This window comes from Myotis daubentonii, chromosome X, assembly GCF_963259705.1.
Source record: "Myotis daubentonii chromosome X, mMyoDau2.1, whole genome shotgun sequence".
In the NCBI taxonomy this organism is placed as follows: Eukaryota; Metazoa; Chordata; class Mammalia; order Chiroptera; family Vespertilionidae; genus Myotis; species Myotis daubentonii.
Window position 1 is genome coordinate 117299470 of NC_081861.1, and position 24679 is coordinate 117324148.

General features: G+C 36.8%; 1 protein-coding gene across 5 annotated transcripts in view; it reads left to right on the top strand.

Annotated features, from left to right (window-relative positions):
• DMD (dystrophin) overlaps positions 1–24679 on the top strand; it is a 2282236-nt gene that overhangs the window by 1876939 nt on the left and 380618 nt on the right. For all 5 annotated transcript variants that reach the window (XM_059679269.1, XM_059679268.1, XM_059679270.1 and 2 more), the window contains one exon: positions 20791–20937. In XM_059679269.1, coding sequence (XP_059535252.1) covers positions 20791–20937 — 147 coding nt within the window. The remainder of the gene's footprint in view (positions 1–20790; positions 20938–24679) is intronic.

Consider the following 24679-nt stretch of genomic DNA (forward strand, 5'->3'; position numbering starts at 1 on the left):
CCATTGGCTATAACCAGCAGTTTGTGAATAAATACCAGTTAGCTCTGAGAAGGGGTGAATGCTGACCTGTAGCATTTTCCAGTTGTCATGGTGCAAATATTCCTACCATGGCCAATTCAAGCTACCAACATAATTTCATTGAATTCATTATTGGAAAGACACACACACAATTCACTCTTGGGCTCTGCTCCAGCATCCCACTGGCTATGGCTCACCACTGGGAACATGAATTACCTCCTAGGCAAAGGGTGTGTGTACCTCCTGGGCTAGGGGACTCCCATCACCAGTAGAGGTCACCTTTCTAGAGAAGAGAGGCAACTGTGAAACATTAACAGCCAACAGTCACAACAGCTGAAGGATAGATGCCAGACCAGGAAAAATGCCCACCACAACTAGCGAGCAAAATTCATAATCCATTCAGCCCCTGTATCTCAACATGGCTTTTTCAATGCTGTTTTGTTCTTGTACATGCAATAATTCATTAGCAGTGATGAAAATTTTGTTTCTTTATGAAAAATCCACCCTCCCCCGAAGCCACCTCCTAGGTACTTATTGGAATTGGTAATAGAAGAGAAGTAATGCAAAGGTCTAAGAAAGGGATGATTATTAGTAAGAAAATGGTTTTATAAGTGACTTGGACTTTTCAGGTACATAATATGAAAGTGTCTGAATTGATCAGATATTTTTACTCCAAAATCTTGACATAAATAATGACCTACTCTTTCTGAATCTCTCTTGTGGAAGACATTCTCAGTTACTTATTCCAGTTTTCCTATTGGCATTTTAATTGTACCATTTTGGGATTGCTTCAGACAACTTAGAGCTAGACTTGCCTTCCCACTATTAATACTTTAAAATTAAGATATTTAGTCATATAATTTTATGCTGTTTAAATGTTATCACATTTACCAATAACAGCAATTAAATTTACAAATTCTCTTCATAATTTCCTGCCAAACAGACTGATTATAAGCACATTCTTTGAAGAGTTTCTGAAAGCAGGACATTCAGAATAGTTGAGACTAATCAACTTTTTAAAATTAAAACTGCTTGCTAGCTATGAATAGTGGATAGCTTTCCCAGGAGTTCCTACATTTTATGACTTATCTTGTCAACCCATTGAGGATCTGTGTTCAGTGTGGAGGGCATATGTTTGTGTGTAGAAATGGAGATGAATGTGGGATAAAACTGGGAGAGCAAGTAGGATAAAGTAAAAAAATAGTCTTAACTTCAGTAATTGGGGAAAGGGGATGTTTTTTCTCCAAATATGGTGCAAAATCAATGTTAAATGCTTGTGAAAAAGTTCATAGTTGTGGTATAGGGTGAGTGGTATATGTAATGAGAATTATGGGATAAATATAATAGAAACAAATGTCTTAAAATATCCTTTAATGATAAACAAGAAACATTCAAAGCAAACTTTCTGGAATCCTGGGGATGGGGTTAGGTGTGAAAATAAAGGAAATTTTTACCTTAAAAGTAATTGGATTAATGTTCAATATAAAATTCAAATAGTTATGTGTAAGTCCACTCAAATCGAGTTTACACTAACTAATTGAGTTTACTGAATTAGGCAGAGTAAGGATACATTGATTTTCAATGTTTCTGAAAATTGGCCCACATATCATTGTTAAGTTTTTGTTTGTAAATTTCTATATATATTAAGTTTCCACAGTGTGTTCAGCACTGAAATGTCAAACTCTCTTAACCAGAGTGAGGCTAGGGAATCTAACACTAAGATAAATTTCTATTTCCTTTTAAAGAATTGATTTTTATGATGAACTTTTTTCTTCAGATAGTGAAGAGCCTTCTTCAAAACACACTTGTTTTTAGAAGTTTTGTTTCCTGGGATCCCACATTATTATAGACTCAGTGGGCCCATTTAGTACGTTTTCCTATCAAATATTTAAATCCTACCATTGATCTTAACATGGCATTAAGCAAAGAGAATAGTCAATTTATCAGCAATACATGCCAAAGTACAGTAATTGAATAGAAATTAAAGTGAATAAGGAAAATAAGCAATATATTGATTTAATTTTTTTAAACTAGTGGCAAACCACCACCAAGTTTCATTTTATCTGCTTATTTTTCTACTTTAAAATATTTTCACTCAATTTGAATCTGTACAATTGATGTGAATCTAAATCCTATCAGGTCTCATTATATAATACCCATTTAATTTCCCTGTGGTTTAAGGCTCTTGTCTGACCCAAATGCAACAACATTTCACTAATTTCACCTACTACTTATCAGCTGGCTATTGGTTTCCACATATTTCTAGTAGGGACAGAGAATGGTTCATGGTTTTCAACCTACAGAAACCCCAAACTAGAATCACCCACAAGTTTACCCAATATAACGATTTTGTGCATCCAATAAAGCATAAGGTTAAAAGAAATATAAGCTAAATAAATGAGCATAAGTTCTATTGATCCTTTGGCTTACAGCATTGAATAAAATATTACCTGTGGAGCCACCCTGACATTTTGTTATAAAGGTTGAGGGAAGAGGTTTTCAAGATTGTCTCCGTGTTAAAATAGCCTGGGGTTTGGGGTTGAATGTCATATGCAAGATGGGTCTTAGCAAAATCTGACCCACTTTGACTTTCAAAAAAAACTTGAATTCTTAGTGAAAAAATTATCTTTAAAGATTTTAAGCCCTTTTTTCAACTGAAATAGTATTCTTCTATAATCAATACAGAATCGTTCCCACAGATTTTTGAGAATACTGTCATATTCCCTTTCTGAAAAAGAAAAAAAATCTATTGCTATTAAAGTTTGATATCTTTGATAGTTAAATACTAATCACTTTTATAAAGGTTAGATTTGGCCAATGACTTTGAATTTTTTTTAAAATAACATTTGAGTACATTGATTAGACAACTTGACATGTGGACACATTTGTGTAAGTAGTAATTTATTCATCATTTGCATGTTTTCAAGTGGACATTATCATAACAGTTGTCATAACAGAACATAACAGGTTATGAATTTAGGCCTCGCCTCACGATGTGATCAGAACAACTCAAGGAATATTTTAAAGTAAAACTCATTATATGGTGAAAAAAATGAAAACCTGAATAAACTCTTGACCCCACTTAAGAAGCTAGATTTCTCTCACACTCATACATACATTGAGGTAAAAATAATAACCACTAATATATCTGGAGGGGTACATTGGTTGGAATTAATACATAAGACTTTGTTTTCAGGCTAAGAATATGATTAAATTAAAATGAATCATTATAAAAAATTTATCAATCTAATTTTAAACATGCTATTGCATAGATTTTAATGAAAAAATCCAGTTTATGCCCATTTTATTTGACTTTAAGTAGTCAAATATCTTGTTCATCTGTTATTCAATTTTTAAGATAGAAAAGGACTTTGGAAAAACTAAATAAAAATGTTTATTAAAATCAGGAGCTACAATAATCTGAAAGTAAAAGTGGATATTGAAGGGCATTCTATAATCCTTTTCAGCCCTCTTTCATTTAACTATATTTATCTCAGCTCTTAGGAAATTTATATTCATCTCTGATTCAGTTCTGCTTCAGTATGTCTAAGTTGATAATACATTGAATGGGAAATCAAATCAGCAACAATCCATTTTGTTTTAATAGTGAGTGCCTTCCCTATAGAACTAAAATTAAATCAATGTGCCCAGTATAAAGCAAACTGGGTGTAGCATATTGCACAGGTTGATTCACAACCCTAGATTCCTTTATTATTCATGATTTATACATACAGAGGTAGCTTAATTTGTTTTAGTGGAAAAAGAGTCTCTTGGTAAACTACTATATACAATACCATACTTTTTCCTGCATTTTCTTCACCAAAATATTGCATTTTATAGCTATGGAATTTGTAAGCCTTTATAAGCCTGTGTAATAACAATCATCATTTACATTAAATTAGTTATATACATTAGAGTTAAGCTGCACAATAATAAGAACTTGGTCTGTTTTGTGCCCTGCTCTGTGTCCCTAGTGCGTGAGCATTCCCTAGCATATAATAGTCGCTCAATAAGATTTTTTTTGAATGGTGAGTAAGTATGCACAAAGGAAGAGGGGAAATGCTCTTTCACATACATAAGACTTTCAAAATTTATTTTACAGATAATTTTCTCCCATTTGACACCATCCAGTTTCTGGCCAATCTTACTTCTTGCCTGAACCTACAAACACCCATTGTCACTTCTTTCTCCTTTCCAAAATGACCACAGGCTTACATTGATCTATTTTAAATTATCCAGTTGAACATGCTGCACCCAGGTGAACATTCTTTTTCTATTGTTGCCCTCTATGGATGACTTCAGTCACCTAATCTACTCAGGGACTCTCTCGTGACCTGCCTCAGCACCCTTCTTTTCACTATCCAAACCCCATGACACAACTTCTCATAGTGTGATTACATTGTTTTTTAGTAACCACTAAATTGTGTGTGTCTGCTAAAGACTCTGAGTCTGTTGAGAGTTCCATTTTCCCAGAAGATATGTGCATAGTACATAAATGCATAGTACATAATTGATATGAAATAAGTGTTTGCAAGTGAGTAGTAATTAAATTTAACTAAAAGAGTTGTGGAGAGAATATGCCATAACCCTTTGCAGAAACTTATCATCTGCATTGCACAGTCCAGCTCATCTAAATCCACCACAATCTTGCTCCAAAAAAATGCTCATGATTTATCTTCCACAACTGCCCTGTGTTTTATGCTTCACCTTATTAAAGACTGTTTGCTCTTTCCCAAACACATTAAGCTTTCTTACCTCTTACCGTTTGCTCAAGCTCTGGACAAATATCTTTCCTCCTCCTACCATGCTTTATCTTCCTTTATCGGTTTCATGGACCCACATCCCAATGTCTAGTTCAGGGAGACCTTACAAAGTTACATGATAGTTTCATGAGTTACATTTAAATATTATATCTATTTGGGGTTTATTCTTGTGTCTGGTATAAGTTGGTGGTCCACTTTCATTTTTTTAATGTACCTTTCCAATTTTCCCAACACCATTTATTGAAGAGACTGTCTTTACTCCATTGTATATTCTTGCCTACTTTGTAAAATATTAATTGAGCATAGTGGCTTGGGTCGATTTCTGGATTCTCGGTTATGTTCCATTGATCTATATGCCTGTTCTTGTGTCAGTCCTAGGCAGTTTTGAGTACAGTGACTTTGCAGTATAACTTGATATCTGGTATTGTGAGAATTCCAGCTGCGCTCTTCTTTCTTAAAATTGCCGCGGCTATTCAGGGTCTTTTTTGGTTTCATATAAATGTTTGGAGTATTTGTCCTAGATCTGTGAAATATGCCATTGGTATTTTAATAGGGATTGCATTAAATCTTTAGATTGCTTTGGGTAGTATGGAAATTTTAATGATATTGATCCTACCAATCTATGAACATGGTATATTCTTCCACTTGATTGCATCTTCCTCTATTTCTTTTTTCATTTTCCTCTACTTTTCTGAGTACAGGTCTTTTACCTCCTTGGTTAAGTTTATTCCTAAGTATCTTAATTTTTTGTTGCAATCATAAATGGGATAGTTTTTTTTTTTTTTTAGTTTCTCTTTCTGAGAGTTCATCATTTGTATATAAAAATGCCATAGATTTTTGGGTGTTAATTTTGTATCCTGCCATGTTGCCAAATTCATTTATTAAATCTATTAGTTTTTTTATGGAGTCTTTATGGTTTTCTATGTACTATATCATGTCATCTGTGAATAATGACAGTTTTACTTCCCCCTTTCCAATTTGGATGCCTTTTATTTTTTCTTCTTGTCTTATTGCTATGGCTAGGACTTCCAATACTATGTTGAACAAGAGTGGTGAAAGTGGGCATACACTTTCTTGTTCCTGTTCTTAGGAGAAACGGTTTTAGGTTTTGCCCATTGAGTATGATGTTGGTTGTAGGTTTGTCATATATGGCTTTTATTATGGTGAGGTATGATCCTTCTACTCCCACCTTGCTGAGAATGTTTATCAAAAAAGGGTGTTGGATTTTGTTGAATGCTTTTTCTGCATCGATTGATATGGTTATGTGATTTTTGTCTCCCAATTTGTTCATGTGATGTATCACATTTATTGATTTGTGAATATTGTACCAGCTTTGCATCCCTGATATAAATCCCACTTGGTCATGGTGTATGATCTATATAATGTATTGCTGAATCTGATTTACTAATATTTTGTTGAGGATCTTAGCATCTATGTTCATCAGAAATATTGGCCTGTAATTCTTTTCCTTTGTAGCATCTATCTGGTTTGGGAATTAGGGTACTGCTGGCCTTATAGAAAGAGTTTGGAAATATTCCTTCCTCTTGAATTTTCTGAGTAGTTTGACGAGGATAAGTGTTAATTCTTCTTTTAATGTTTTGTTAAACTCCCCTGTGAAGCTGTCCAGACCAGGGCTTTGGTTTGCTGAAAGTTTTTTTTTTATTATTACTGCTTCAATTTCATTAGTAGGATCAGCCTATTCAGGTTTTCTGATCATAAAAATCTTAGAAGAAACCATAGGCAACAAAATCTCAGCCATCTCTCATTGCAATCCTATATAATAAAAAGGCTAATATGCAAATTGTCCCCTCGGGAGTTTGAATGACTGGGAGTTTGACTGTTCACTATGATGTGTGCTGACCACCAGGGGTTGGCACAGAACAAAAAAAGGCCCCAGCTGACAGCTGGGGGAAGGAAGGCCCTGATAGCCAGCCAGGCCCAGGGACCCTACCCGTGCACAAATTTTGTGTACCAGTACTCTATTATGTTTATAGATACATCTCCTAGGGCAGTGGTTGGCAAACTCATTAGTCAACAGAGCCAAATATCAACAGTACAACGATTGAAATTTCTTTTGAGAGCCAAATTTTTTAAACTTAAACTATATAGGTAGGTACATTGTTATTGACGTAATTAGGGTACTCCTAAGGCTTATGAAGAGCCACACTCAAGGGGCCAAAGAGCCACATGTGGCTCGCGAGCCTCAGTTTGCCGACCACAGTCCTAGGGCAAAGGAAACTAAAGAGAAAATAAACAAATGGAACTAAATAAAAATAAAAATCTTCTGTACAGCAAAAGGAACCATCAACAAAATGAAAAGAGAGACCACTGCATGGGAAAACATATTTGCCAATGATACATCCAATAAGGAGTTAATTTCCAAAATATATAGGGAACTCATATAACTTAACAAAAGTAAGACTAAAAAATGGGAAAAGGACATAGACACTTCTCCACAATGGACATACAGATGCCAAGAGACATATGAAAAAATTCTCAAAGCCACTGATCATCAGAGAGATGCAAATTAAAACAACAATGAGGTATCACCTCACACCTGTCAGAATGGCTACATCAACAAATCAATAAATGACAAGTGTTGGTGAGGATGTGGAGAAAAGGGAACCCTAGTATATAGTACACTGCTAGTGTGGATGCAGACTGATGTAGCCACTGTGAAAAACAGTATGGAGTTTCCTCAAAAACTTAAAAATTGAACTACCATTTGACCTTCTGATCCCACTTCTAGGAATATATCCTAAGAATCTAGAAACACCAATCAGAAAGAATATATGCACCCCTGTGTTCATAGCAGTGCTATTTACAATAGCCAAGTTATGGAAACGACCCAAGTGCCCATTAGGAGATGAGTGGATAAAAAAGCTGTGATACGTTTATGCCATGGAATACTATGCAGCAGTAAAAACAAAAAAAAAGGATTTCTTACCATTTTCAACAACATGGAGAGTATTATGCTAAGTGAAATAAGCTAGTCAGAGAAAGACAAATATCACATGATTTTACTCATGTATAGAATCTAATGAACAAAGTAAACCAATGCACAAAATAGATCCAGAGACATGGAAGCATGGAACAGACTGTGGAATCTCAGAGGGAAGGCCGGGATGGATAGGAATAGATCAACCAAAAAGCTTATATGCATATATGCATAACTCATGGACACATACAATAGGGTGGTGAAGGTCTTGGGTGTGGGTTAGGGGCAGGCTACAAGAGGTCAATGGGGAAAAACAGGGCCATATGTAATACTTTCAACAATAAATATTTTTAATTAAAAATTAAAAATTTTTTAAAATACCAAGTTATATAATAAAAGAGTGAGGAAAGACAGGTTTCCCCAGGGTAATATTACAAGTTGGCTCCAAAGACGCAGCTACCGAAGAAAGGATCTTAGTCTCTGGCTCTCTCATGGATGAACTACCTTATCATCATCTGCTTTGCAGAGTCTCACTGAACTAGACTGATTAGGGCCTCATGTGACCTTTTTTTCTCCATGTTGCCTGACACAGCGCTTAACTGGTTGTAGATGTAGTAAAAGAAGGAAAAATAGACTTGGCCTTCTCATTTGTCTTTACAACAGGCCTGATGTGTCTATGTTACTTTCCCCATTTTTACACAAGTGGAAATGCATGGAAAATATTTGCAAATGAAGTCTTTCTTTAATGGGAAATCCCAAGAGTGAAGGGAGAGAGAGAGAGAGAGAGAGAGAGAGAGAGAGAGAGAGAGAGATCACCTGTAATCTCAACCCCATATAATTCCAATTCCTGCAAACACCTCTTTGGCTACTGGAGAAAAAGGTACCTCTTTCTTCAAAGAGATCCTCAGCCTGAGCCAAAGTGCACCAATTCTGTAATGGAACCCAGGCTGAATTTCAGCCCTCTGTGTCCTCTTGACCAGGCCACTATACAACTCTCCATGGAAACCCTGGTATTTTAGTCTTGTCATCTTTTTCTATATAAATATTTTCATATTTTTTAAGTCTCGGAAAATGCCCCCCAGAAGGCTACACCAAGTGTATCACCACCAGAAGAACATATTTTGCTTAAATAGATCACTCCCCCTTTTCTTCCACTGGCTCTATTTTCATGAAAACTCTCTGGTTGGTACCAAAAAGCTCTCTAGTTGGTACCAAAAGCTGGAATGTTACGTTCTTGCTCAGAGGGTTAGAGAGACCTTAAAAATCAGCACATGTCCCAACAGAAAATAAATAAATTAGATATGGAACCTAAAGGCAATGAGCTATGTTTATGAAGCAATTTGAGGATAGCTGCTGGTCTAAAGTTTTTAGTGATTAATGTAAAAATGCCTAATTCTCTTGAGTGTTTATTTTTAATAAAAATATATTGAGGGATTATCATGTACTTGGTGCAGGCATATCCTGGGGAAAAAAATAATGTAGAATTGCCTTAATGGAGATTAGGGTCTTGGGAATGGAGACAATGAATTAACAAGTAGGCAAATAGATATGCACTTATAAATTGTGATCAGTGCTAAGAAGGAAAATAAGGTGCTAAGAGTGAGAAAAATAGCGGGGAGCTTGCTTTACTTTGGGCAGCCAGGGTTGGGCTTGCTTTCACGGTCACATTAACTGAGATCTGAGGTATATGAATAGAAGCCAGTGAGGCAGAGAGCAAAAATGTAAAACTCCAGGCTGAGGGAACAGCATGCACAAAGGGTCTAAATCAAGAATAAGCTTGGTGATCTGAATGAACTTGGGTTTGGCAATTATTTCTTAATGGCACACAAAAAGGACACTTTAAAAAAATCAATAAATTTACTTCATCACAAATTAAAACTCACTCCTCAAAAGATGCTACAAAAATAAAAAAAGACAAGCCAAAGCCTGGGAGAAAAATATCTGCAAAACATTTATCTGACAAGAGACATATTTGGAATATATAAAGGACTCTTATAACTAAATAATAAGGTAACAAGCAACCCATTTTTTAATGGGTGAAAGATCTGACATTTCACCAAAGAAGACACATAGATGGCAAACAAATACATGACTAGATGTTCAGCATCACTAGTTATTGAAGAAATTAACATTTAAAACAGAATAAATTTAAAAACAGTGACCACAGTATTGACAATCATGTGAAGCAACTAGAACTTCCATAAATGGCTAGTGTAGAATGATACAATCAACTTTGGAAAACAATTTTCAAGTTTTTGGAAGCTTTATTTTACTTCTTTAAAGAAATTCAATTTTTTAGAAATGTAATATATAAAAGAATATTAACATTTTTTTAAACATAAAAAGAAAGAAAGAAAGAAAGAAAGAAAGAAAGAAAGAAAGAAAGAAAGAAAGGAAGGAAGGAAGGAAGGAAGGAAGGAAGGAAGGAAGGAAGGAAGGAAGGAAGGAAGGAAGGAAGGAAGGAAGGAAGGAAGGAAGGAAGAAAACAAGAAAGAAAGAAAGAAAGAAAGAAAGAAAGAAAGAAAGAAAGAAAGAAAGAAAGAAAGAAAGAAAAGAAAGAAAGAAAGAAAGAAAGAAAGAAAGAAAAAGAAAGGAAGGAAGGAAGGAAGGAAGGAAGGAAGGAAGGAAGGAAGGAAGGAAGGAAGGAAGGAAGGAAGGAAGGAAGGAAGAAGGAAGGAAAAGCTTGCTGAGTTCTAGGAACACAGCATCTTTTAAATTCTTGTTAAAAAATATCAAATTCTTAGGCCCATTCTGGACCTACTGGATCAAAAACACTGGGGTGGAACTCAGAAATCTCTGTGTAAACAAACGGTTTATGATTATGATGCAGGCTATTGTTGGAGAACCACTGCCTTAGACAGAGGTCTGGTTGGGAAGATTGAGAGAAAGACAGTCCCCCTAGGCAAGGGCAATGGTGGTGGCAAATGTGGGCACAGACCGTGAACATTTCAGACTTGCAGAAACTTTTGCAAATTCAAAAAACCTGTGAAATCTAAAACTTAATCTGTCTAAAATAACTCCTGAATTTGAATATCAATGTCCTTGTGGTTGATGTTTTAAGTGGTTTATGGATTGTTACTTATTCTTAAATAAGTAAACAGATTTCATTAACTGTTATTTTGCTTGAACTTTTGTCACATATAATTAAATTTTGTCAGAAAGAAATATTGGCATTTCTTCTGTTTCCTTAACAGCCTAAACACATGGACTGCTTAAGTGATTTATTTACACTCGTTAGAACCTTTTTATTTTAATTGTGCATATTTTGCATTTAGCCTCTGTAAAGCATTCATGAACTGCCTTTTTAATTGTGTCATTAGAAAGCTGTGAATAGCTTGAAATGTTTGGGGGGGTTACTTTGGGGGATATTGTTTGCTTCTTTTTTTTCTCTAAAGGGGAAATAATTAGCAGTCAGAGTTAGGATTATAAAACAAGTTTCCAAGGAAATTAAAGTAACTAATGTGTGTACAACTTGTTCTTATAAGTAAAAGCCTTTCCTTTGTGTCCAGTTCTGTCCTTCTCCTCATTTCCAATTTATATTTGGGAAGGCAAAATGAACAGCGTGAACAGAAAAGAAAGAAGCAGGGCACTTAGTGTGGTAAAACTAGAATTCAGCTTTAATTTGAACAATGTTGGGGTTATAAGCTTCATAGTGAAGCCATGTCCTAAAACATGAAGAACCATGATGGATGTAAATAGAAAAATTTTTTAAATAATTTATGTTTTTGTGTTTGGGTGTGCATTCTTTTTCAATAATACAAAAAGAAACAAGATAATTTTTCATAAAAACATAAGCATTCTCTATGGGAAAAAATACTGCAGTTAATAGCTATTCTCTTAGTGCCATAAATTTGAAACTGTGGTGACTCTGAGGGGAAACCATAGTTAAAATATAATTACTGGTAATTGCTTAGGCAATAAAAGCACCAAATTTTGTCATGCCTTCAAAGTTCATATTGTTTTCCTAAAATCTGGTGGTTGTATTTTTTTACTTAACCTACTCTAAGTCATCCTGATTATGCTACATCTAGGTCATTAGTTCTGAATCGGTTTCATTATTTATGTCCTTATTCACTTTGCTCGTCAAAAGTGATCATGCCCAAATATGAAACTGTACAAGAATTGCCTTGAAATCTGAATGCAAGGAAGACAATGGAAAGAAACAGCATAATATTTTGCCTTCAGGCTCTCACCATAAAAACTGATGCTGGAATGGAATGCAGCCGCATCTCTATTTAAAAATAGTACATGTTTCAATGGCATAATTTATTGTCGAGAATGTCTCCACCAGAGGCAAAAAGTGACACTAAAGGCAAATTGATGTACTCATTCAATCTGCAAACTACACCCTGGGTCTTAACTCCACATAAAAATCCCTCAGTATTTGGCAGAAATCAAGAACTTGATCTTATGGCAAGAATGGTATATCTCAGGTTTGTGGAAAATCTGTGATAGCCCCATAATGACAGTAATAAGATAAGCCTCTTGCAAGAAAAAATAAAAGTATCTGCCTGGCCGGTGTGGCTCAGTGGCTGAATATTGACCTATGAACCAGGAGGTCACGGTTCTATTCTCAGTCAGGGCACATGCCCAGGTTGGGGGCTCGATCCCCAGTGTCGGGTTGTGCAGGAGGCAGCCGATCAATGAATCACTTTCATCATTGATGTTTTTATCTCTCTCCCTCTCCCGTCCTCTTTGAGGTCAATAAAAATATATATTTTTTAAAAGGACCTGACAGCCCTGGCTGGTTTGGCTCAGTGGATAGAGCGTTGTCCTTCGGACTGAAGGGCCCTGAGTTCAATTCCAGTCAAGGGCACATGCCTTGGTTGTGGGCTCAATCCCCAGTAGGGGGCATGCAGGAGGCAGCCAATCAATGATTCTCATCATTGATGTTCCTATCTCTCTCTCCCTCGCCCTTTCTCTCTGAAATCAATAAAAATCTATAAGAATAGATAGATAGATAGATAGATAGATAGATAGATAGATAGATAGATAGATAGATAAAAAAGACCTGACATTTGAAGTCTAAGGGTAAAGGAGATTGGAGAAATGGATAAAGTTAGTCTATGTAGTGGATACTCTGGGTTCCTCAGCCTGATTCCTTGACTAGACTAATGCACTCATCCCCCAGCAACTCTGTGTTGGCTGCTAGAGACTCATAGTTGCACTCTTTTCCAGGAAACTTTTCACAGCCAAAAGGAAGCCACCTTGCCTGGGAATTTACACCACACCTTCTCTGAGACTGATAGGGAGCAGCTAGTGGCAAAAACTGAATGACACTGAGGTAGAACAGGATAAACCCCTTGTCTCAAAACAGGCCAACTATGGTATAATTTGTGCTCCAGAGCTCCCTATGGGACCAGGCTGATGCTGGTCTCCAGCAGAGGCCGCATCTTTGCTTACCTATCTGATCCTGTCCTCCTGCTTTTCTCACTCTCCTTCTCTTAAAAGCACTCAGATTCTGCCTCTCTGAAACCCAGCAGGAGGCAGGAGGTATTCAGAAACAAAAACTGAACTTACATCCTGTGCACCACACCAGGCAGGGAAACAACCAGAATAAAGAACCAAAAATTATAGACAACAGTGAAACATGAAAAGCTTGCCTACATCTTATCTTGTATTCCTTTGTTATTGGTTCAACCACATTTGAGCAGCTTATTTCTCCCCTTCCAGGCATTTTAAAGGTTCCAGTAGGTCTCTGATCCTCTGGGCAAAGCCGAATATAGCCTTTGGCCATCTTGGCCCCAGTGATGGGCACTCACTCTCATCTGGATGATATAACCATCCAAAAATGCAGAATCTGCAAACCCAGCTGGGTTGTACCTGCCCCAAATCCTGGGTACCTGGACCCTATAAGGCCTTCTGTGAGACATATATATGAGACCCAGTATCAGTATTAAAACCTGTATTTGTGGACATGATTTCCATTTCCTCCCCCTCAGCTTCTCACTACTACAACGGGAAGAATCCTGGGACTTTTCCTAGTACCTCCTCTTTTTAGCCTATTTTTCAATGGATTTGGTCCACAAACATTTGTTCAGTAAAGTTTCATTGTAGAGAGAAATGCAGTTAGTCACTACTTCATTTTTTAAGTAGCATTCATAATGTGAATTTCTCTGCACAGCGCATATAGCTCTAGAATGACAGCGCACATAACCCTAGAATAACATTTCATCATCAGACCCTACTAATTTCAAATTCCTAGTAAGTGAAATAGGACCTTTATAAATTAGTAGGTTGAGTTTTCAGGAAGAATGTTTAATATTGCTTAGAAGGGAAATTTTTCAGACTTTCAGTAGCACCATTGATATATAAATATAGCACTAGATATGTGTGTGATATATATATCACACAATTTATAAACTCAAAAATGGCAGCGCTAATTCAAGCGTTGTAGTTTCTTCTCCTTCTTGCTTGCTTGTACAGCTACTCCTGCTATGGTCTTTCTTGGATTGTCTTGAACCTCCATCACTTACCCCTGTTATTTTCATCCATCTCCAAGCCTTATCTTGCTTCATTTTCTTCCAATCCAGTTTAGACTCCACAGTCTGTTTTCCAATTACATTCCAGCTAAAATTTAAACTCCCTTGTTCCTAAGTGTTTGTGCCACAGCCACCTGACAAAACCCCTGAACCAAGGGTTTTCTCCATGTTTGCATGGGATACCTAGAGAAAGAGAAAATTGGTCAGATTGGTTCGGCTAAAATATGTGAGTCCTTGGCCTCAAATGGGCCCTCAACATGCCTGGCAACCTTGCTAGTTTCTTAGGTCAAATCCATCTCACAGCCTCTATCACAACTAATTCAAATGTTCCCACTTACCCTTAACTCCTGTTTACATAATATGAATATTGGTTACATATCAATTCTATGCCAACTCTGTTGCTTCTGTGGGTGCTAAAAAATATTAATACTTTTCCTCCCACCTTCTAAGTTCTTCTGTCTGGGCCAACCATCAAATTAACAGACACAGATTAACAAGAGAAAAATCAAACGTTAATACATGCACATGGGGAATTCATATAAGCATGAAAATTCCCAAGACAATGAGGCAACATTGGATATATGACACATTTTTGGACAAAGGAGAAAAGGGGGGAAATGGAGTATTACATTTCTGAAGTGAGAATGTGTGATTTTCAGGTAGTTGAGGAAGAGGGGAACACACCTGGCAAGCAAATCCTTGGTAGTTGAGGAGACTCAAAAGCAGCAGGACACAAGGGTATCTATCAAGCAGGCACCTGCCTGAAACCCTCTTCTTTACCATACTTTATGCAAATTAGGCTAAGGGGACATCCTAAATTCTCCATCCTGTAGCAGGTTTCTCTGTCTGAATCTCTTGGGCAGAAAAGGGTTCTTTCTGAGTCTTTTGTTTCTTAATAAACAGCTTAAATAAATATCCCCAAAAAAGCAGCTTCCGGGTGGCAGAATTTTGATCCCTTCACTTCATAGTGGAATAGAGGAATTAGTTCATAGAGGAATTAGAGGCCCTCAAAATAGAAGTGAATCAACTTACTCTTTCCAGTCCTCCACATTGACTTTTTTCTGTGCCTTGTGGAATTATCCCTTGAATATCTAGTCAAAACTGCTTCCTTTGTTAATAGACCATTCCTTTCTTTTGTTGCAAAGTGGATAATGACTACAATTATAAATCCACATTTGAACAAATCTTTAACTACATAACGATAAGCAAAGACCTGACAGGCAATTTAATTTCATAAAAAGAAGAAAAACTTGACATATCAGACTAATATATCATTCTAAATCAGTACTTTTATATCTATAATCAGACAACATTTAATGAAGTGAAAATTCTGCCTGCTTGAAACTAGTCATAATAAAATTAGACTTAGTTTGCTCTTTCATGGAGAACATATTCCAGATGTTTAAGTGATTCCAAGAAAACCCACAGTATAATGGCTCCCTTCGATATTTTCTCACTGCTTTCAAACTAGAATAAAATCTAATGAAATTTCGGTAGTATCTTAATAGCACATCATATTGCTCAGAGTTAACTATACGTTTTGCCATTTTGTTTAGTGTTTAATAATTTAAATATTAATTTATGTTGTATAATATTAGCAGCACTATATTTGGGTTTGAAATATAGCCAAACCCAAAGTCACACCCATTGAAATGACATGGTACCTGTATTCACTCTTTATATAGAATGTCCTATGATTCAGAGTTGAGGGGGCTCTAGTTTTTGTTATGTACACTTCTAGGCATTGGACACTCTCCTGCCCCTTTTTTATCTTCTTTTTGTTTCTGCCACCAGTTATACCAGTTATCTCCTTTCCTCCATCCTTGTGTATTTAGTGACCTTACAATGATTTCTTGCTGGTTAAAGTTCTTCAGTCTGTTCATGCCCATCACAATATCTGCCCAAACTGAACCTTACACCAAGTTGTCTCTTTATCAACTAACTTCTCTCCAAGGCTCTATTTATCTTAACATAAATTTAGGCATTCAAATTCAACTAGACCTATGGGGGGGTATCCTTAATTAATCATAGTAGCAGTAGTAATGTCAGTAAAACAGTAGCAGTAAAAGTTTAGCCCAGCCGGTGTGGCTCAGTGGTTGAGTGTCAACCTACGAACCAGGAGTTCACGGTTCAATTCCTGGTCAGGGCACATGCCTAAGTTGTGGACTCAGTCCCCTGAAGGGGGGGGGCATGCAGGAGGCAACTAATTTATGATTCTCTCTCATCATTGATGTTTCTATGTCTCTCCCTCTCCCTCTCTGAAATCAATAAAAATATATTATTTTTATAAGTATATAATAGACTAGAGGCCCATTGCACAAAAATTTGTGCACTGGCCAGGGAAGGGGGTTGGGGAGGGGTGTCCCTCAGCCCCACTTGTGCCCTCTCACAGTCTGGGACCCCTCAGGAGATAACCACCTGCTGGCTTAGGCCCGCTCCCCGGGTGGCAGATGGCAGGCCCGATCCCTCGATGACCTTCCAGACAAAGCTGGGACTGTGAGGAAATCCCGGGTCCTGAGTGCTTGCTGGCAGATGGAGGGAAGCCCAATCCCAGGTCGGGTCGCACACGGGATGCCCGGATGAGGTCAGGTGGACTGGCCAATCACTGCTGCACCACCCAGCTGCCCTGGGTCGGGTCGCAAACAGACGCCCGCCACCCCGGGTCACAGATAGCAGGCCCGGATGGCGGCAGGGCAGGTGGGATGGTGCTGTCCCGCCCTGCCCGCAGTATGCAAATTAGCTGCCATCTTTGTTGGCAGTTAATTTGCATATTGCGCTGATTAGCCAATGGGAGCGTAGCGAAGGTATGGTCAATTACCATGTTTGTCTATTATTAGATAGGATGCTCTTTATTCAAATTCAATTAGGACCTAGTGTTAACCACTAATTGAAAAAGACAGTTAAATCAGGGAACCATTAAACATATTTTTTAAACATTTTATTCCATCCTAAAATAGCCATCAATGTTTTAATATTGTGTGACGGTTTTTTTCTTTGAGTGTAGATTCACTGATTAGAGTTCTCCATGAATTGCACTGATAATGCAAACTTTTGATTTCCAGTTTCTTTAATGTAAGCAGAATGCATCAGGAAACATGAGAATTATTCTAAATGCTGAATCCTTCTAAAATTTTTAGATTATTTTTCCAATTTTTTACAGTATTGTCCACTCCAATTCAACAGCCCTTCTTTTAATTTTTAAGAAACTTTCCTGGTTTTCATAGAAATAATAACTCATTTCATACATATTTCTTTGGTTAGAAAAATATTTAAATCATATAATTGCAACATTAACTGGCAAAAACACATTTGAGAACACGTCTGACAGCTAATGAGAGCTGATGAACATGCATACTAACAGATACTTCTAACATTCTATTTAGAGGTTGATAGAGGCCCCAGACAGTGTATTTCACAGAGGAATAAAGACTCTGGCTAATCTGGTGAGACTTAAGTGGAGATTAGTTAAGAGAATTTTTATTATAATTCCTAGAGCCTATATAATAAAACCCTAATATGCAAACTGACTGAATGGCAGAATAACCAGTCACTATAACACACACTGACCACCAGGGGAAAGACGCTCAATGCAGGAGCTGCCCCCTGGTGGTCAGTGCGCTCCCACAGGGGGAGCACCGCTCAGCCAGAAGCCAGGCTCAGAGCTGGTGAGTGCAGTGGTGGTGGCCGGAGCTTCTCCCACCTCCGAGGCAGCGCTAAGGACCCCTTGGGGGAAGTCCACCTGCTGGCTTAGGCCTGCTCCCTGGACTTCAAGAGGGCACAGGCCAGGCTGAGGGATCCCCCCTCCAGTACACAAATGTCATGCACTGGGCCTTTAGTATGAGTATGAAAATGAAGCCATAAGATCCTATGATAGTGAGGGGTAGGGGTGTACAGAGACAGAGAGAGAGAGAGGAATAAGAAGGAGGAGGCGGAGGAGGGGAGGAGAGGGGAAGGGAAAGTGAGTGTTGTGATTAATTATGATTGCTGGAACTTGTTTTTTAATCCCTTTCATCCTCCAAAGCAGCGGATCTCAACCTGTGGGTCTCGATCCCTTTGGGGGTCGAATGACCCTTTCAAAGGGGTCACCTAAGACCATCGGAAAACACATGTATAATTACATATTGTTTTGTGATTAATCACTATGCTTTAATTATGTTCAATTTGTAACAATGAAATTGGGGGTCACCACAACCTGAGGAACTATATTAAAGGGTCGCAGCATTAGGAAGGTTGAGAACCACTGCTCCAAAGCATTGATGTAGGATTAAAATATGTGCCCAGGACTTTGGGGCAGAAAGTGAAAATCAAAATCTATAATAATAAAAGAGTAATATGCTAGTTTGACCAGACATCCTTCCAGACGTCCTTCTAGATGACCTTCCAGACAAAGCTGGGACTGTGAGGGAAGGCCGGGTCCTGAGTGCCTGCTGGCAGATGGAGGGAAGCCATTGCCGGCATCCGGGGGAAAGAAGGCCTACTATTGCACAAATTTCGTGCATCAGACTTCTAGTGTTCTAAAAAGAGACATTTGAACATGTAGATTATGTAATCCAAAGAGAGCTGAAATCTAGATATGATTTAACTAAGATGGATACTCAATTTAATGGCTGAGAGCCACACTAGTGAAGGCAGGTGATTAGCATAGAGGTTTAATCTGCAGCATTGTCAGATTATGCCTGGTTTCCCACTTACTATTTCCACTCATATGATATTTATTAGTGGTTACTACCAACACGTTATTATCCAGAAGAGATTGCTTCCATTTTGTAATGGTTGTCCTTATCTAGGTTTCTCCATTGTCATTTAAGAAATCTGTTTTCCAATATTTATATTATGCAAAACAAAATTATTATGCATCATTCACTTATAAGGAAATAAAGTAATATTTACTATCAATCCCTATAAAAACTTTTAGTTTTAGACTGATTCCTATGACATTCCACTGACATGAAGTTGAATAAAGATGCATACATCACATAGAATTGTTGTATGTATGCGTTCAGTCAGAAGTGTGTCTTTTGTTTTTCTTTGTTTTAATTTTTATGGATATGTAATTCACATACCATAAAATTCACCCTTTTAAAGTGTAATATTCAGCAGTGTTTAGCATATTCACAAGGTTGTGCCACAATCACCACTAATTCCAGAGTATTTCTCAAAAGAAACCCCATGATCTTTTAATATTTTTAATGACCACTTTAAAAGAAACTATGAGTTCAGCAGAGAGATTAGCACAGTATCTTGTGTTTTCTAAGAACTATATAAGAATCTTATACTCTACACAGTACCACATTTTAGTGGTGAGATATTCAGGTAGATTTGAGAGGATAATTACATTCTTATTTAGAATTACATACGGGCTTCTTCCATTTGCAATGGCAATGAACTGGAGGGTTATAGATGAGGTGAGTGTAAACAATGTCTTTTATCAACATAGGGAAACAGAGAAATAACACATGCCCAGATCAAGCAAGTTAAAACAGCACTATAGCCAAGTAAATGATGCTATCCTTGTGCACAGACATTATATTACACAAATTGTTCTCCTAAGTAAGGGAATTTGTCCGTTAGAAATTGCTCATTGGAACATTTGGACATCATACATCATGTTAAAGATCCATAAATGTCATCTCAATAGGGTAGATATGACGCATGGTAATATCCTCCCCATATCTGCATAGTGTTCTTCTGTTCAACAGATTGTCATGATGTATTGCATCAGAGAATCCCAATCTAATGCTTTAGAGACAGCTGAGAAGCCCCATGGGAGCCTTCTTAAGTCATTGCTACAAGGACTAAAATACCAAAAGACCAGGAAGTCATTCTTAAAACTTGACAAAATACCCTAATCTCTAAATGAATCTATTTATTATGTAGTTGGTGCAAAGTATGAATTTAATATTTTATGACTGAGTATATCTTTTTATTATAAAAAAAGATCTATATCTAGTTGTGAGATGAGTAGACTTTAGAATCTAGCAGCACCATATTTTTCCCATTACTTTGCCAATCCAGAACTTCTTTGGAGAGGTATATAATATAATAGTTAAGAATAACCATTTATATGCATATATGCATAACCCATGGACAAAAATAATAGTGTGGTGAAGGCCTGGCAGGGTAGAGGATGTCAATGGGGAAGAAAGGGGTACATCTGTAATATTTTCAATAATAAAGATAAATTTTTAAAAAATAATAAGCACTCTGGAGACAGGCAAACCTGGGTATGTATCCCAGGTTTCTCAATTTTGACCCATGGAATCTTGGGCAAGGTTTAATCTCTCTAAGTTTGTTTTCTCTGTGTAAAATAAGAATTCTCCAAGTATTAACCTCATAGGGTTATTATGTAGGAATAAAATCAAATTACATGTGGACAGAGCTCACCACAGGATTAGACATCTAAGAATTATTCAAGAAATATTATTCTTTACCCATTAACAAATGTTCATTGTTATACTACCTCTATGATAGGGCTAATATCACTGATACTACACCCCAAACAGAATAAAATATCTTATAGTTCCCATATGTCTGTTTCTTTGTTTTAAATATTCTCATCTTCCAATTTGCCCTTGACTGTTTCACACAGGCACTTCGAGGAGAAATTGCGCCTCTTAAAGAGAATGTAAGCCACGTCAATGACCTTGCTCGTCAACTCACCACATTGGGCATTCAGTTGTCACCATATAACCTCAATATTCTGGAAGACCTGAACACCAGATGGAAGCTCCTGCAGGTAGGCGCATTATTAGCACTGCAGTTCCCTGTTCCAATAAGAGAATATACAGATAAAGCTTGTTTATGAGGAACAATAAAAGTAATTTTTTCACATGACATTCACAAAAATATTTTGCGACTATAGGATATTTTATATTGTTTGTTAAGTACCTATATAAATGTTTTCAAACCTATTAAAATTAACTTTTATAAATGGCTTAAAGTTAGGCTTTACTATATCTTGCAATAAACATAGAAGATAATGCTGAATCATGATTTAAAAAACTAAATTACTAGCATGCAATTACTTTGTACTATTATTGCTTGGAGTCTCAAAACATCTTCCCCTTGGGAATCCTAATGTAAACAAAAGTCAAAGGTAAGGTATCCTAAAATATTTTAAAGAAAGAGCATTCGTCCACAAACCTGCAGGGAATATAAGTGTGATCAAGGTTATTTAAACTCTCTATGCCTCAATCTTTCATCTGAAAAAAATGGGGATAATAAATGTTCCTAAAATATTGGTTTATTAGAACAAGTAAGTCAAAACACATGGTAAGTACTTGGAACAGTACTAGTCCCATGGTAACACTATGTAAGTTCCAACTATTGGTACTATCGCCGTTATAATTATTACTATTATAGCATACAGGTTTTGGAATCAGAGTCACTGAATTACCTTGAAGTCACTTGACCTTTCTGATTGTTAATTTTCTCATCTCTAACATTCTTTTTTAAAAAATATATATTTTATTGACCTTCCACAGAGAGGAAGGGAGAGGGACAGAGAGCCAGAAACATTGATGAGAGAGAAACATCGATCAGCTGCCCCACACACACACCCCCACTGGGGATGTGCCCGCAACCAAGATACATGCCCTTGACTGGAATCGAACCCGGGACCCTTGAGTCCGCAGGCTGACACTCTATCCACTGAGCCAAACCAGTCAGGGCATCTCTAACATTCTTGCTGTAATATTAAGTGAACTAATTCATGTAGAGTTGTTAGTACAGTACCTGGCTCATAGTAAGAACTCAGAAAACCTAATGGTGGAGGAGACATGTCAATATGTTACCTATGTGAAGGACACTGTGTTATACCCCCAAACTGTAAAACTGGTTTAATGACAGAATTGGAGAACTGTTTTCCTTCTTTTTTCCAATTTCATAGGATGCAGAATGTATGCTACTGAAGACAGAGTGGCAACTGGGTTTAAAAATATTTTCTCTCAAAGTTATAATAAGAAAAATACTGAAAACCAGATGAATTTTCCAAATGGCAGTTCATTTAGGGGTGTGATCGACAGTCCTGTTAAAGAATTGCTCGAGCTTTAATAAAAACAAGTCCAAATTCATGACCTCCTGAGATTTCATATCATTTAATTCTTGTTGTGATCAATAATCTTGAAATATTTGTATGATAGAATGTTATAAGTGGCATTGACTAAAGCAAGGCAATATAGTTAATCAATGAATTCCTATGTACGTTTACTCCATAGTGGTTAAGTACTTTTAAAATCTTATCAGTTTTGCCCTAGCTGATATGGCTCAGTGGATAGAGTGTCGCTGTGCAGACTGAAGGGTCCTGGGTTCAATTCCAGTCAAGGGCACATGCCTGGGGTTGTGGGCTTGATCCCCAGTAGGGGGCGTGCAGAAGGCAGCCAATCAATGATCCTCTCTCATCACTGATATGTCTATCTCTCTTTCCCTCTCCCTCTCCCTCTCCCTTCCTCTCTGAAATCAATGAAATATATATATTTTTAAAAATCTTATCAGTTTCATCCTTAGTATGTTTTTCATTTTAAGCATAAACAAGGAAAGTGATAAATGTCCAAGGCAGAGCAATGCCCACATTTGTTATATATAAGCACTCTTGAACTATATCTTAAAATTTCTTTTAGAGAGATGAATGCCACATTTGCTTTCAGAATGTACTACAAGATTTGTAACACTTGCACCTAAATTTGCAAATAAGGCCAAAAGATTATGATGATAGGAAAAGTTTTTTTTAAAATCTATGCTAAGGGATCCATTATAGCTTGAGCTATTTATGTATATGTAAAGTAGGAGGAAATATTAATAGCTTGATTTTCATCCATTGTTTAAAATAAATAAGGACTTGGTTATAAATATAAGGAAGTACATGAAAGGAGACTGTGTGGTACAATAAAAAGAGTATTGGAGTGAATATCAGAAGGCCTAACTTCAAATTGAAACTCAGCTATTATTTGACCATGTTATCTTGGGAAAGCCATTTAACCTCTCTCAGCTTCAATGCTCTCATTTATAACATGAGACAGTCCATTTTGCCTAAGGTCACATCTAGTTCAATCCTATGATTCTGTATCTGATGTTGGGGGAGATACCACATGACAAAATTTAGTTTAGAATCAATAGAGTTGCCCCCTTTATTCATAATACAGATGGGGCTTGTTAGAATGATGTTTTTCCTTCTATAATTCTAACTTTGAAACCCCTCATCCCCAAACCCACATACAAGCAGCCTTTTCATGTTAAAGTTCAGTTCGTTTGTGGTATATGCTCTTATTGTGGCGAATTTCACTTGTTGCTATTTTTTTTAACATGACCTTAGGATAGGCTTTAAAAGTGTTGTTAGTGGAAAGCTGGTAAATCCAAGGTTTGGGTTTGAACATTACTGAGTCAAGATGATTCCATTTCTTTACCACAATTCTAACCACTCTGCTGTATTATAAATATGAGTCTTGTGCAGAAAGTGAACAAAGCAAGAAATGAGGTTCACATCAAACAATTTTTTCCCCATTACTGGAAGAGCAACTCATTGAGAACACTTTACATTTCGAAGAATGTACATGAGAACTAAAACATTACCCAGCCTCTGTGGAGGGGAGTTTGAGCCCACCATCATTATGATATATTTCAAAAAATAATAAACATTTAGTCACTTACAGTGCTACATTAGTTACTAAAATCATAATAAAAGTAAGTCAAATTCATCTTTGTTTCCTTGTCTAGTAAAAAAAAAAGAAAAGCAAGAAATAGAGATTTGGAGTAGCAGTAAGTCAGATATACTAGTAAACCTAAGAAAGAGTCTTAAATTTGCACAAAATTTTGTAGTAAAAGAAATACTACCAGGCTATGTCTACTATCAGAATATCCTGGCCCTACCCGATTTGGCTCAGTGGATAGAGTGTCGGCCTGTGGACTGAAGTCTCCCCGGTTCAATTCCAGTCAAGGGCACATGCCCGGTTGCAGGCTAGATCCCCAGTAGGGGGTGTGCAGGAGGCAGCCGATCAATGATTCTCTGTCATCATTGATTATCTCTCTTTCTTCCTCTCAGAAATCAATAAAAATATATTTTAAAAAAAGAATATCCTGAGTTTAGTTACATGACCCATTAATTTTTATTTTAAGAGAAAAACATGTTGGTTTTTTTTTAGCTGTATATGATAACAGTCAAAATGAAAGAAACAGATAAACCATGTAGATATGAATATTAACAGCAGAGTAAGAGCCAATTACAATTAATCTGTATCTAGAAATAGGAGAGTTCTGTATTTATTTTGAATCCACAAGTGTAAGTATAGAGACATTGATTTTTGTTTGAAACTCTCTGTGAAAATAAAATCATATTTTCTCCCTCACCATGGACACATTGGTATGATGTTTCTACTAGACAATGTGTTAATGGTGTAGGAAACCATCATTCCTTGTAGTTACAGAGTTTTCATGTACATTATCTAATTTAATCCTCATAACATTATGATTCTGTGTTATTACAT